The following is a 15,065-nucleotide window of genomic DNA, read 5'->3' as shown; positions in this document are numbered from 1 at the left end:
AAGGAGAAACAGGGGAGAGAAGTGTCTCAAAAACATAAAGAGTAGAAATTGTTGAAGAGGCAGAGGATGATCAAGAGTGTCAAAAGCTACAAGAAGATCAAGGAGAATTAGGGTTGAGAAAAGGCCATTGGAATTGGAAATTAAGAGATTGAGAGAGCAGTTTGGGCAGAATAATATTGGAAGGCAGATTGTAAAAAGGTGGGAGACAAAGTAGAGGCACCTATTGTAGATGGTCTTTTTGAGGAGTTTAGCTAAAAAGAGCAGAAGAGATATAGGACAGTGGTAAGCAGGGATGGAAGGAAATGTAAAAATAAAATTCAGGGGGCCAGCTAGGTGGTGCAGTGGATAGAGCTCCAGCCTTGGAGTCAGGAGGCCCTGAGTTCAAATGTGGCCTCAAATACATGATACTTACTAGCTGTGTGACCCTGAGCAAGTCACTTAACCCTGATTGTCTCACCAAAAAAAAAAAAATCCATGTAGAAAAAAATAAAGTAAAACCCCCAAGTTCTCTTTATTTTAATAGAGAAGGATTCTGATTTATATCTCTAACTGCTCATGAAGATTGTTATTTTTAGAGAGTTACATAAGAAGTCTCCATTGTTTAGTTCAGTAATTTGAGACTAAATACGATTCTGGACAGTTAGGTTGCACAGTGGATAGAGTGCTGGGCTTAGAATTAGGAAGACTCCTTTTCTTGAGTTCAGATTTGGCGTCATACACTTTATAGCTGTGTGATCTTAGGCAGGTCAGTTAGCCCTGTTTACCTCAGTTTTCTCATCTGTAAAATGAGCTGGAGAAGGAAATGGCAAACACTCCAGTATCTTTGCCAAGAAAATCCCAAATGAAGTCATAAAGAGTCAGACACAACTGAAAAACGAAAACGAAAAACACCAGCACCACCATTCTACAGTCTATCTAATCAACCAAATAAAATTAAAGTAGGCCTCTAGACCCAAAAATAATAGGCTGTGGTTTGGCAGTAGTTTTAATAAAACCAAAATTGCATGTAATATTCATAATTACATGAGGAGGTGAGGTAAGCATTAGTGACAATATTTTTTAGCCAATGCAGCCCTCATAAAACCATAATGATGATTAATAGCATAAATATTAACTTACTGACTTTTTGATGATACCACTCTTGGGCATCTTATATCTGTCACCAAAGTGAGGACAACAAAGTGGGTAGGGCAGTTGTACAAAAATTAATTAAATGTATGTGTGGCATGATTGTCATATTCCAAAGGTGAGAAAGAAGTGCTTGAAGCTAATGACAAGCTTTTTCCTTGTCTGATCACTTTTCTGTAGAGTGGTTACCTGTGAAACTGATGCTAGTGTTGTCATATTAAATGGTAGAGAATTTAAAGTGTTTACTACAGTTATCACATCGTCTTTCTGGTGTCCATCTCTCCATTTATCTTGTTATTTGGGGGTACTTCACATTCCTCCTCCATCTAATTGCAGTTTTGTTTTGAGTATAAAATAGATGTTAATTACCTTTGCTTTTCTTCAGAGCCACTTAGGAATTGACCCTCTCTCTCTTCTGGTCAGTTTCTTCAGGGGGGAAAAGCATAACAAAACCAGTTTTTCATTGTTTTGTGTGATTACTGTAATCTTGGCAAACTTTTCAAATATATACAAATAATGAGATACTTTTAATAAACTTTTTTTCCAGATGTTCGGTTATTGCTTAATAATGATAATCTTCTCAGGGAAGGGGCAGCTCAGTAAGTACTGAATATTATACTTGCCGTATGTAAAAATACTTAGAAATAAAAATGTTTTAAGTATTGCTTGTGTTCATAATTTATTGAATAGAATAGTTGCTCTCATAGTTTAATTGTGATTTGGTGTTACTTTAGACAAGAGCTAAACGAATTGGTACTTTGAGTCACTGATAAAAGTAAAAAACCTTTTCCATTCATTCATTTCATATTATGTATATGACATAGAGCCATAAGTTCTTTCCAGCATTAATGATAGTTAACCTTATTTTAAAAACTCTAGTTTTATAAAAGTCATGTATATATTTTGGCTCACAGCATTAGCATTATCTCTCCCCCTTTACCTCCCCCCTTATTTAAAGCCAAAGCTCCTAAACCTAACAGGTCATTTCAAAAACCTGACACAAGAAAATCAGCCACTGCTACATTTTCCTCTTCAAGGCCCAGAAATATTTCCAGCGAGGAAGGTGTGGTTATAGAAGTAACCATAAAAGTTACCAACCTCACTCTGTTAATAACTGCTGTCAGTATCCCTAGTTCCTATCAATCTTTATAAAGACTTTGAAGAAATGAAAAATGAAAAAAAAAAAAAGGTTGAGAGTCACTATGTTAAACTATCATCTTGTTACAGATTGAGATTTTGAAAGAACCAAATCTTGCTAAGGGTATGTCATAGATACCTTTATGGATAATACTGAGAATTTATACTTAGCCTTTTTTTTCCTGGCAGTATTCTGTCAAGTCCGCACAAACATAAGTGGAAATTAAGTAGTCTTCTAGAAGTTGCCTTGTTTTATTTCTCTGGTAATTCTAATATCACATGCTGTATCATTTGTTTTCATACTTGTTGACTCTAATTATGAACTTCTTTGAAATTTTTCAGGCTTGCTTCTTATTCCTTTAGCCTGAAGAGAGAAAGAGAGAGAGAGAGCGAGTGTGTGTGTGTGTGTGTGTGTGTGTGTGTACATAATATATAATGACATGTTTTATGATCTTTAACTTTCATAATGCTATAAATGCTGTCATATATATCAAGTATTACTATAAAATGAATTTGATTTTCATGTGTTTGAAATCTCATGGGTGTTTCATATGTACATTTCTAAGACATACTCATAACATGAATATTTTTGTCATCAAAACTATTTGGTATTGAATTAAAAATAGAAAAGTAGATGACTGGATCAGGCTAGATAAGGACAAATTGAAACAAATGAACTTAATTAACCAGGTTTACTGAGGAGAAAAATAAGTTATTTGATGTTAGCATTTGACAAAAATGGCTGAGAAAACAAGAAAGAAGATTAACAGAACAGACACACCATATTTCACAATAAATTCGAAAGTTATCCATCCCTGAATGTTTAAAGTCATACCACCAAAAAAAAATTAGATGTTTTGATGTTTTTCACACTCAAGACGAGAGAAAGCTTAACTAAACAAAATGAGAGAGGTGATCACAGAAGAAATAAATAATTTTTATTACATGAAATTGGATACCTTTGAAGAAATAAAATCAACACAAGTAATATAAGAAAGGGTCGATTGAGGGAAAATTTTTTTTGCGTGAAATATCTTTGACAAAAGTAATTTTACATGTATGTGTGTGTATATATGTATCAAATTAATTCAAATGTATATGGCTAAGAACCATTAAACAATTAGCAAAAGAATTACAAACTACTAACAACCATATGAAAGAGTCTCAAAAATTACTAATAAAAAATGCAAATCAAAGCAACTCCAAGGTTTAAAGATATCAACAGATGGGAATAGTCAGTGTTGGAGGGATTATAGAATGATAGGCACAGTGATGCTTATTGTGGAGCTGTGAATTGATCCAGTCATTTTGGAAATCAGTTTGGAAGTATAGAAGTAAAGTGACAAAAATGAATGTATTTTCCAAGAAGATCATTGGCAAAAGAAAGCTCCATATACACCAAAATATTTATAAGTAATTCTTTTTGTAGTAGGAGAAACAAAGTAGTTGCCATCGATTGGGAAATAGCTAAACTAATTGTGGCTTGTGAATGTTATGACTAATACTGTACTTTAAGCAACTATGAATATGATAGCAGAGAAGCATGGGAACAATTAAATGAACCAATGGAAAATGAAGTAAACAGCACCAGGAAAACAATATACACAGTAATTATAACAATGTAAATGAAAAGAACAAAAGAAAAATTGAACTGATCACTTTATAATTCATTTTTTGCACCAGACTTGGCTCTGAAGGAGTAATATGAGAATGTTCTTCCCTCCCATCTTTGGAGAAGTATGGAGCTGTTGATGGGGAATACTGCATATATAATCATATGTACTGATTGTTTTTACTGAACTGTTTTTTCCCCTCTTTTTTATATATTCCTACTTAAAAGAGTTGGTTCTCTGGGTGTCAGAATACAGATTGGGAGATGAAAGTTATAAAAAGATACAAATAAAAAGTTTTTTAAAGTAAAAGGGGATATGTTATAGCATGTGCAGCAGTATATATTATTTTTCTTTTTAAAATATTTTATTGATGCCCTTTTTACCTTATTGCTACTTCTCAATAATTCTCCATCGCCGTGTAGAGCTCTGCTTTGTAAAAATAAGTACATTTGAGCAAAACACTTGAACATAGTGGCTTGTGGTCTGCAAATTTATGTCTCATTCCTAACTTATAGTTTACTACATCTCAGCTGAAATAAACAGAGATGTGCTTCACTGTCAAGCCTCTAAAACTATGATTGAGCACTGAGTTGATCAGAGTCCTAAAGTATTTAAGCATTTCATTCTTTTATATTATTGTGGTTGTCATGTAAATTGTTCTCCTGATTCTGTTTATTTTGTTGTGTGTCCATTTATAAAAGTCTTGCCAGGTTTCTCTGAACTCCTTTTTTTTTTTTATTGTGCAAACCCATTTGTTGAACTGTTCCCCAGTCAGTTGGTATCCACTTTACTTCCAACTATTTGCGGTTACATTTATTTCTTTTTTAAAATTAATTTTTTCCAGCAATTACTTTCTCCCCAAAACAATCATAACAAACCCTTGTAACAAATTTCGATAAAAAGTTGTTCATTTTTACAGTGTTATTGTTGTATAATTTTTTATAGTTCTCTTCATTTTGCATCAGTTTATATAAGGATTCCCAGGTTTTTCTGACTATTTTGTTTTTATAACATCTCTTCTGTACAGCCTTTTATTTCCTCTGACATTGTCACCACCCTGGTACAGGCCCTCATCACCTCAGACCTGGACTATTGCAATAGTCTTCTAGTTGGTCTACTTGCTACAAGTTTTTCCGCACTCAGGTCCGTTCTCCAGTCAACTGTCAGACTGTTTTCCTAAAACCCAGGTCTAACTGTGTCTACCCCCTTCATTAAACTCCATTGCCTGCCTGTCATCTCCAAAATCAAATATAAAATCATCTGGTGTTCAGCGGTCTTTAGAACCTGTCACTCCTCTCTTTTTAAGTCTTCTTACTTCTCCCTGCCCTTGTCCCTTACTCTGTATTCTAGTGACACTGACCTCCTTTGCTGTTTTTTGAACAAAACACTTCATGTCTGACTATCCCCATGCCTGAAATTTTTTCCTTCCTCATCACCTCCTCCTAGCTTCCCTCACTTCTTTCAAGCCCTTGTTAAAATTCTACCTTCTATAAGAATCCTTTCCAGATCCCTCTTAACATTGGTATAGTAGTACCTTCTCTCTGTTGATTATCTCCAATTTAACCTGTATTCATCTTGTTTGTCCATAGTTATTTTATATATTGTCTAAGACTGTGAGCTCCTTGAGAGAGCAGGGACTGTCTTCTGTGTTTCTTTGTATCTTCAACACTTTAGCACAGTGCCTGGCACATAGTAGGCACTTAATAGTTGTTGACTGTAGATAACTTGAATTCTTTCCTTGAGAACTACCTATTCATATCCTTTGACCATTCATCAATTGGTGAATGTCTTTTATTTTTGTAAGTTTGAATTGGTTTTTTACATATGTTCTCTGATCTTTTTATCTTCTGTTTTATCATGAACTCTTCCCTATAGATGGAGGGAAGGAAATAAGCATTTATTTATTACCTGCTGTGCCTTAGGCACTATGCTAAAGCACTTTACAAATATTATCTCATTTAATACTCATAAGAACTCTGGGAGGTAGGTACTATTATTTTTCCAATTTACACTTCATTTTACAGTTGAAGAAACTAAGGCAGAGATTAAGTGAATTGCATGGGGGTCACATGGCTAGTAAGTATCTGAGGCTTGATTTGAACTCAGGTGTTCTGATTCTGGTTCATTGTTCTGTCCTCTGTGATATCTAGCTGCCTCAGATCCAAAAGGTAATTTCTTTCTTGATGCTCTAATTTGTTTATGGGTCATTTTATATAGTTCATATATCCATTTGGAGCTTGTCTTGTTATATGTGAATTGTAGCTGTAAACATAATTGATGTCAGACTGCTTTCCAGTTTTCCCAGCAGTTTTTGTTATATAGTGAGTCCTTACCCCAGTATCCAAAGTGGTTTGGGTTTATTGAACCCTAAACTTCTAGGTTCATTTGTTAGCATTATTTTCAAGGTCTGCCCGTCGACCATTTACTAACAGCTGTGAGGAATAGAAGTTCATGGGTTGTTTTGTTATTATTGTTGATATGACAGTTAATTATTTAGAGCCAAGATTTGTTTGATATCACATAAAATTTAATACTGAGATACATGACTTAATTTAACTTAGCAAATTGAAATAATAGTAGGAAGGTTTTTTTAATTGATAAATTTGTTTTCAATATAGCATGTAAGCCATCCACCCCACATATATTCTCAGTTGAATACTCCACAGATTCTTGAAACTAGATAAAAGAACAAAAACTGGATTTGGAACAAAGAGACTTAGACTTTAGTAGCTTTCCTTTTTATAGAAGGATCATTTACAGTTGTCTTCATTTATATGGAGTAATTGTATTTATTCTTTTAGTTATCTTTTTTTTACTCTCCATCATTTCTAAAAAGTCTTTTCTATTTTAAAAAAAAATTTATCCATTAACAGTTTGTTCAGTCATTCCCCATTTACGCTTCCTGCAGTTTTAAAACAAATTCATGAAATTAAAAAATAAAAAATATTAAGAGCAAGATTTTTTAACTGACACAGAAGATTTAAAGAAGGTAGCAGAGATATCTTTGATTGTATGCAAAGCAATCATTCAGTCACACTGAACAAATCAAAATATTCTGCAAAGGTAGTGGGAGATTTGTACATTCAAATGTCCAGCTATAAGAATGATTTAACAGTCAAATTCCAATAGACATTCATTCTAAAACAATGTTTAGTTAAGTTTCTATGAAAATATATCACACATTTTGAGTGAACAGAAACATCAAAGACTTAATTTGTTTATATTTTTACAAGAAAGGTGGGAGAGGATATTTTTGAGCAAAATAATTACCCTGGGACCCAAGAATGTGCATATCAAAATCATATGAATAAAATGTTTATTTGTTTCTTTAACGTTAGTATTGTGCAAAATTTAACTCATAAGATCAATCACTGTCTGATTCATTATGTAAAAAGCATATGAGAGAACCAGAGTTGATGCAGAAAGGGAAAAAAGGGTTCCAGTTTGCTGCTTCCTCATGATAGTACATTAGGTCACAGAACATTGTATTAGTTTTTGACTGCAAATATTAAATCACCCACCTTATTTATCAAATGTAACTTTGAATATCCCATCTTTTTTCTAAAAGTCAAATCCACCTTAAAAGGACAAAAGTTGTATGCTACAGGTTCGCGAAACATTTTCAAAAGGAGTTCTAAAATGTTGTGACCAGCAGCAGAATGATTAGAATAAATATTATTTAACTTCATAAGGTAACTACAAAAACATGCCTCAGCATTTGACTAAGGCCTAATAAAATTTCCCAGATTTTTAGATACAATATAACAGTTTATATTTTGCTTGTGTCAATATAATATGTTTGTAATATCACAACTTTTTTTTCTTAATTCAAGTTTTATTTAGGGCTTCCTTAAAGGAACTACAAAGAGGTTTGGTTTCTCTCTTTGGCCATTGGTGGCTAGAGACAGAAAGGTTATCGACACTCACATCTTGGGGCCTCAAACCACCTCCATGCCCAAAGCTTCATTTCCACCCAGCCCCAGGATGAGTTCCAGTGTTCCACACTGGACTGGATTAAATGCCGCCCAAATTGAGCCTGACAGTAGACATAGATACTAATGATTCCCATGCCAGGCAGCCAGGGACTGTACCAAAACCTAATTCATCTGATTCCATGCAAGATTAGGCTAATCAGAACAGCTTTGGGAACTGTTCGTAGAGAAGTCTGGTTCTGAAGAAACAGATGGTTTCCTCCAGAGAAATGACAGAAACTCTCCAAGGAGAGGCTGCCACTGTAGGGATATAACTTGTTCTGGTCTTGAGTGAGCACCAGTCAGTACTACTCCACTTCTGTCTCAAAGTCACAGAACCAGTCAGAGGACCTAGATTTCATGCTTATATTTTAATGGAAGATTCAGTTTTTACAGAAAATGACCCTTTTTCTTTTAGGTCTTTAAACTGATAAGAAGCAAGTTATCTCAATTTGTGTTTTTTATTAAAAGACTTATTTTGAGAGTTTTCTTAATGAAAAAAAAATTTCAGGTTAAAAAAAAATCACTAAACTTCTTCAAGATAACAGTGCATTTGGAAATAGTATCATTTATGGTAGCCTACTAATAGTTTTTAATGTTAACTTTAGTTCTTTTTCTGTATGGAATGTAAGAACGCATTATTTATTGCATTTAATCTGAAAAAATAAATGGAATGAGCTCAAGTGATTCGCCTTTTTCCCTTTTTAGTGCATTTGCACAGTATAACTTGGACCAGTTTACTCCAGTAAAAATTGAAGGCTATGAAGAACAGGTATGATAATAATCATTCATTTATACTGCTGTAAAGGCATAATAGTAAAAATACTCAGCTGAATACATGGTGTTTCAGAATTACTTATTTGGAAGAGCATAATCTTTGAAAAATTTGACCCATTTTTCTTAAAGATTTAATTGTTCTAATGTTGTATGCTGTCATTGATACTATTAATGATGCTATAAAATGGTTGAATTAAAAAAACTAGTCTGAACTTAAATACCTAGGAGCATTTTGTTACACACAGCAGAACCCCAAAAGAGGATGATACCATAAATCTCCATTTCATATGGCTTGCTTTTAAGTTTTATAATTAATGTTTTTATTAAATATTTGTAATATTTATATTAAATATATTTTTTAAAAGCAAGCAGCATGAAATGGAAAGTGTGTATGTATTATATAGAGTGCTTTTGAAACTACTTTGTTTATTTGTGCTTCCTTCTCAGATTCCTTCTGTTCTGTTCTGTGCATTTTTAATAGCTTCCTTTTTTGACATCACTATTGCTAACCTTCCCCTCTCCACCTCAATTAAAACTTGAGGTGGAAGGGTTAAAATTCCTTTTCAGAAATAATCATAGGCAATTAAAACAAATCTATGGACCATGTTTTGGCCACAAAAATGTATGCCTTTTTTTTTTTAAGCTGTTATCCATCTCTGAGACAGGAAACATTTTTACATTCTAGAAAGAGACGGGAAACATTTTTCATCCTACGTCCACAAGATTGATAAGTGTTCCTATGTCTTTCAAAATTGTTTTTTGTTTTGCTTTTTTAATAATGTTGCCATCTTTGTATAATTGTTCTTCTGGTTTTACTCACTTCACTTAGTGCCATTTTGTACAACTCAGAATTCTCTGAAATTGTCTTCATTTCTTTATAGTATAATAGTATACCATTACATTTATATAATGATTTGGCCAGATATTTCCCTATTGTCTAAGGAAATCTAAAATATTCTCTTTTAAGTTCCTCTTCTTTGCTTTTCTATTCTCCTCCTTAGTGTTCCCTTCAGGATCAGGAAACATGTTTTGATTATTACTGTTCCCTCCTCAGTATTATCTTCCCTCTTAACCTCCTCTTCCCTGCATGTTTCCCTTTTGAGTTTGTATTTCTTTTGACAACAAGTAGAAATATCTGAGCAGCCTTTATTTTTTAAAATATTCATTTGTCAACTCAGCTGGTGGACCTCATTTTAAAGTTTTCAGTATAAAATTGTATAGGTTTGGCTTTCATGAAAATAGTTAAGTAAAGATATGTTTTAAACATGAAGTAATAAATTTTTTTCAAAATTTATTCTTTTATTGAAGGTATTAATAACAGAGCATGGTGATTTAGGAAATGGAAAATTTCTGGATCCCAAAAATAGGGTCTCTTTCAAATTTGATCATTTAAGAAAGGAAGCTACTGACCCCAGGCCCTACGAAGGTGAAAATGCCATTGAATCTTGGAGACATTCAGTAGAAACTGCCATGAGAGCCTATGTAAAGGAACATTACCCTAATGGGGTCTGTACAGTAAGTAAACAATAGACAAGATAATCTTTAAATAATTTTTTCATAAGTGACAGTAGTACGATGAACTTTTAATTGATAGAGCTTTAAAATTGGGCCTTCAAATGCATGACCTGATGAAATGTATAATTTTCCCTAACAATTGAAATTGTATGTTTGTTATTTTCTGTCACTATCCAAATCGTTATTTGCTGAGAAATTCAGTTCAACGAATATTTTTTAAGTACCTACCATGTTCAAGGCTCTGTGGTATACAGGAGAGATACCTATGAAGATAAAAGGCTATTGAGCTAGCTGGAAATTAAAAATGGTGCTATTTTAACTTCTTTACCATTCCTGTTTTCTACCTAAAAAGCATAATTATTTAGTCATGCCTTCCTATAAAGACTTTAAAAATAATTACTGTACTTATTGTTTCTCAAGCTATTCATTCTAACTAAGATCAAGTGTAGTCTGTGACATTTTTTTATTTTGTTTTGTTTTGGTGAGGCAGTCAGGATTAAATGACTTGCCCAGAGTCACACAGCTAGTGAGTGTCAAGTGTCTGAGGCCACATTTGAACTCAGGTCCTCCTGACTCCAAGGCCTGATCTCTATCTGCTGAGCCACCTAGCTGCCCCATTTTTTGTTTTGTCTGTATGTGACATTTTAAAAAATTACCATTTTTGTACATTAAGTTATCTTACAGCTTTTTGGGGCAGATTTCTATGAATTTGAATGGATAGAGTTATTGTGATTTTTACAGTATTTTGTTTTCACAAGCATTTATTAAGTCAAAAGATCAACTTTGAGGAATGTGTTTTCTGTTGTCTACCACATGTGAATAATAATTTCCTTTATTTAATATGTAGCCACCAGTATGTTATGCATTCTCTGAATAATTTAATAATTGCTTAGTGACTGATATTCTGTTGTCCCAAACTGAAATTTATACATATTTTCTTTGCAACAAAGGTTTATGGTAAAACAATAGATGGACAACAAACCATTATTGCATGCATAGAAAGTCATCAGTTTCAAGCAAAAAACTTTTGGTAAGTTCAAGTTATGTCTTTAATGTTTACTGAGAGAGAAATTGTTTGAATCCTCTGTATTGACTACCTTAGTCCTTGACCGTACTTTTTATTAGTAAGAGTGACTAACAGCAATCCAAATATGGTATGAAATTCAACTTAGCTAACCAAAAAGAGTAGATAGTTAGGTGGATGGATAGATAGGTAGGTAGATAGAGATAGAGATAAAAAGGGGTGTGTGGGGGGGGGTATGAGAGAGAGAGAGAGAGATAGTCAGCATTATTATGTAATGATAGCCAGAAATCTTGAAAAAATACAAGGTTATAGGCAGTGCCTTCAGGGAGAGGGAATAATAGGTGGTTGGGCATATTTAGAGAGAACTATCTCCAAGTGCATATTATATTAGGACGAGAGAGAGACATAGCCATTTTTTTTCCAAGATAAAAAAATCTAGGAAACGTCAAATTTTTAATTCCATAACAATTATTAAATTCTATTGTGTGCATTGTAAGATGATGGTACTGGGGAGGAAGTTGTAAGGTAGTGTCATTTCTTGGTTTCAGGGAAAGGTTTTCTAGAAAAATCGAGAGATGTAGTATAAGATGAGGAAAACTTTCTTTTTTAACCTTTCTTTTCTGAGTTGCTGTCCTCTTTTCTCAGATCTTTGATTCCAAAAGGACATTTCCCTAGGAGGGTTGGGTTGTTTAATGGTATGCTTAGACTGACATCTCCTTGGGCAGCCAGGTCATGAAAGAGTCAAATATGTCTCACATGCTTCTGATGAATAAAGCTTTTCTTGTTGTCATGTTATTTGCACATGTCTTTCTTCTATATTCCATTCCTTCAGCATTCAGTCCTTGTGAGTTAGGTCTCTATTACCAGTTTCTAGTATGTGCTTTACCCAGAGCCAGCACCAATAGAGTATACTAAATTGGATAATATGTGAATTAAATTGGATAACTCTGTCATTCAGCCTAGTTATACCTTTTTAATAAGATATTTTAATGTATTTTACGTTTTTTAAATGTGTAGGCTTAATACACTTAGGTAAAAATCATTATTACATAGCTCATATTTTTTGGTCAATTCATAGTGTAATCAAAAGAAGATTGCATTTGTCATCAAGGGCTCTGGATTTGTATCCTTCTTTTTAGACACTTATTTTTTTACTCCAATTCAGTTCACCTCTCTGAACTTTAGTTTCCTCATCTGTAAAATGGGCCTTGTAATACTTCTAATACCTGCACAAACTAGAATTGTTATGAGGGAAACACTTGTAAATCTTAAAGTGCTACATAAATGTGCTAGTATTACTCCCATTAGTGTCATTGCTAATTTTGAAATGATTGAACTTTTTTTATTTGAAAAGCGTTTATTAGATGCCTATTACATTATAGGCTAAACACTATGTGCTGATCTCTGCCCTCAAGGAGTTTACTTATTGGGGAAAAACTATCTATATCTATATGTACCTATGTATCTATCTATTTTTATTTATATATACATATATCTGTGTATCATGAAGTAAATGTAAAATTTATCCAAAGTAATTTGGTGGGTAAGGCCAGCGTCTAGGAAGGAGAGATCAGAATAGGCCTTGTATAGGAGGCACATGAGCTGAACTTTGAAGGAAACTGGGAATTATAAAAGGAAACCTGGAGACCTTAGATATCCTTGATCAGGGACGACATGGTCTACTTGAATTTTAAGAATATCCATTTGGTAGCTAAGTGAAAGATGGATTGAAGAGGGAAAGCATGTAAAGCAGGGAGGTCACCTAGTAGTTTTGTGGCAGTAATCTAGGCAAGAGATAATTAGAGCATGAGCTGTAGATAGAAAGGTAGAAATGACAGAATTTGAAAGCTTATTGGATAAGGGAGAAGTAAAGTCAGATTATTAATCTGGCTGGACAGAAGGGTAGTGGTGCCCTCAGTGCAACAGGGAAGTGGGGCAGATAGGTGGCTCAGTGGATAGAGCACCAGCCCTAAAGTCAGGAGGACCAGAGTTCAAATCCGGCCTCAGACACATAACACTCACTAGTTGTGTGACTTTGGGGAAGTCACTTAACCCCAATTGCCTCACCAAACAAACAAACAAAAAAAGGAACAGGGAAGTGAGGAAAGGATGATGGTTTTGGGGAAAAGATAATGTGTTGTATTTTGGACATGTTGAGTTATAGATGTCTACAGAATTTGCAGTTCATGACTAGAGTTTAGGAAAAAGAGAATAGGGATACATCTATTATTAATTGGGGTGTCATCTGCCTAAAGATGATAATTGACTGCATGGGAGCTGATAAGATCACTAAAGAACAGTGTAGAAAGAGAAGAGGTCCCTGTACAGAACTTTGGGGAACACTCAGAGCATGAGAAGTGAATGATATTCAGCAAAACAGAGTAGGAAGGAGTAGCCAGACAAATAGGAAAAGAACCAGCAGAAAAGTATGTCACAAAAATCCAGGGAGAAGAGAATATTTAGGAGGAGGGAGTAATCAACTGTGTCAAATGACCTACAAGGATCAGGATGAGGACTGGAAGGATAAGGACTGAGAAGAAGCCATTTATTGGTAACCTTAAGAAATATAATTGTGATATTTGCCTTTGGGCATATTAGTCTTTGATTAGTTGGGCATAGCGTTACTGAGATTAAGGGTATGTGTATTGTTGCTGTGGTGTTGTTTCAGTAATGTCTGATTCTTCATGACCCCAATTTGGTGTTTTCTTGACATAAATACTGGAGTGGTTTGCCATTTTGCTTCTCCACCTTGTTTTATAGATGGGAACCTTGGTAAACAGGGTCAAGTGACTTGTCTGCAAATACACAGCTAGTGTCTAAGGCCAGATTTGAACTCAGGAAGATGAGTCTTCCTAATTCCAAGCCCAGTACTTTATCCAGTGTGCCAACTAGCTGCCCCATGAACCATGTTTTCCCAATATCGTAGCGTCATTCTAGTCTCCCACGAATATGTATATTCTTCCTACGCATATATACACATCCTCTTTTTAGCATGAAATTAATATTTGAAACCTAGTTTATTCAGTTATTTTCCATACCTTATTTACAGCTGCTGTTTTTATTTTTAAGGAATGGTCGTTGGAGATCGGAGTGGAAGTTTACAGTTTCTCCTTCTACCACGCAGGTGGTTGGTATCTTGAAAATTCAGGTAGGTTTATCATTAATTAGCTAAGATAATAGTTAATCAGTATATTATACTAATCTTATTAGGTGTAGGTCTCTAGTGTCAAACTCAAATAGAAATGATCTAATGGGCAGCATATTGACTCAGAAAACCACAAATGAACATTGCCTATGTTCTATTTTCTTTGCATTTATTTTGTTAAACATTTGCCAGTTGTACTTTAATATGGTTCAGCCATAGGCAGGAGTTTTATAGGCCTTGCCTGATGCCCGAAGTTTGAAAATAATATACATTCTTAGCTACTTATATTTTTTTACATTAAACAGTTTGTTGTCAGTCCTCTTGTTTTGGGTATAGCTGACAAACTCTGAAACCCATAGAATTAAAAACAACCATTTGTTTTCTGCTTTTCATGTATTTGTGGTAGGAACATAAGATTTAGGATGGCAAATGTAGGGTTGAACTTTGAAGATCACCTGACCTAGTATCCTCCCTAATTGTATATATAGGAAACTTAGAGAACTGAAGTCACCTTCCCAGCATCACACAGATAATTCTGGAACTGAGACTACCATACAGATCAGACACCCATCCCACTGTTCCTTAGATTATAATATACAACTTTAAGCATTAGGCCTTGAATAGTTTACATAGTTTTTCAGTTATAGAATATTTTATAACTCATTGTGAGTGTTTTGCTAATTGACTTTTGGCATTTTTAATTCCTCTGGCTCTTAGTGAAATGTTTGAAGTTCATAGAACATTATTAGAACTTT

General features: G+C 34.1%; 1 protein-coding gene across 2 annotated transcripts in view; it reads left to right on the top strand.

Moving 5' to 3' along the window:
- The window catches only part of CAPZA2 (capping actin protein of muscle Z-line subunit alpha 2), a 49,193-nt gene that overhangs the window by 28,739 nt on the left and 5,389 nt on the right, over window positions 1–15,065 (top strand). For both annotated transcript variants that reach the window (XM_020979313.2, XM_078154143.1), the window contains 5 exons: window positions 1,676–1,727; window positions 8,558–8,621; window positions 9,935–10,141; window positions 11,092–11,171; window positions 14,235–14,313. In XM_020979313.2, coding sequence (XP_020834972.1) covers window positions 1,676–1,727; window positions 8,558–8,621; window positions 9,935–10,141; window positions 11,092–11,171; window positions 14,235–14,313 — 482 coding nt within the window. The remainder of the gene's footprint in view (window positions 1–1,675; window positions 1,728–8,557; window positions 8,622–9,934; window positions 10,142–11,091; window positions 11,172–14,234; window positions 14,314–15,065) is intronic.

The sequence above is a fragment of the Phascolarctos cinereus genome, unplaced genomic scaffold (assembly GCF_003287225.1).
Source record: "Phascolarctos cinereus isolate Bilbo 61053 unplaced genomic scaffold, phaCin_HiC Scaffold_1;HRSCAF=81, whole genome shotgun sequence".
Taxonomy (NCBI): Eukaryota; Metazoa; Chordata; class Mammalia; order Diprotodontia; family Phascolarctidae; genus Phascolarctos; species Phascolarctos cinereus.
Note: the sequence above shows the minus strand (reverse complement) of the source record. Positions and strands in the feature narration are given on the sequence as shown.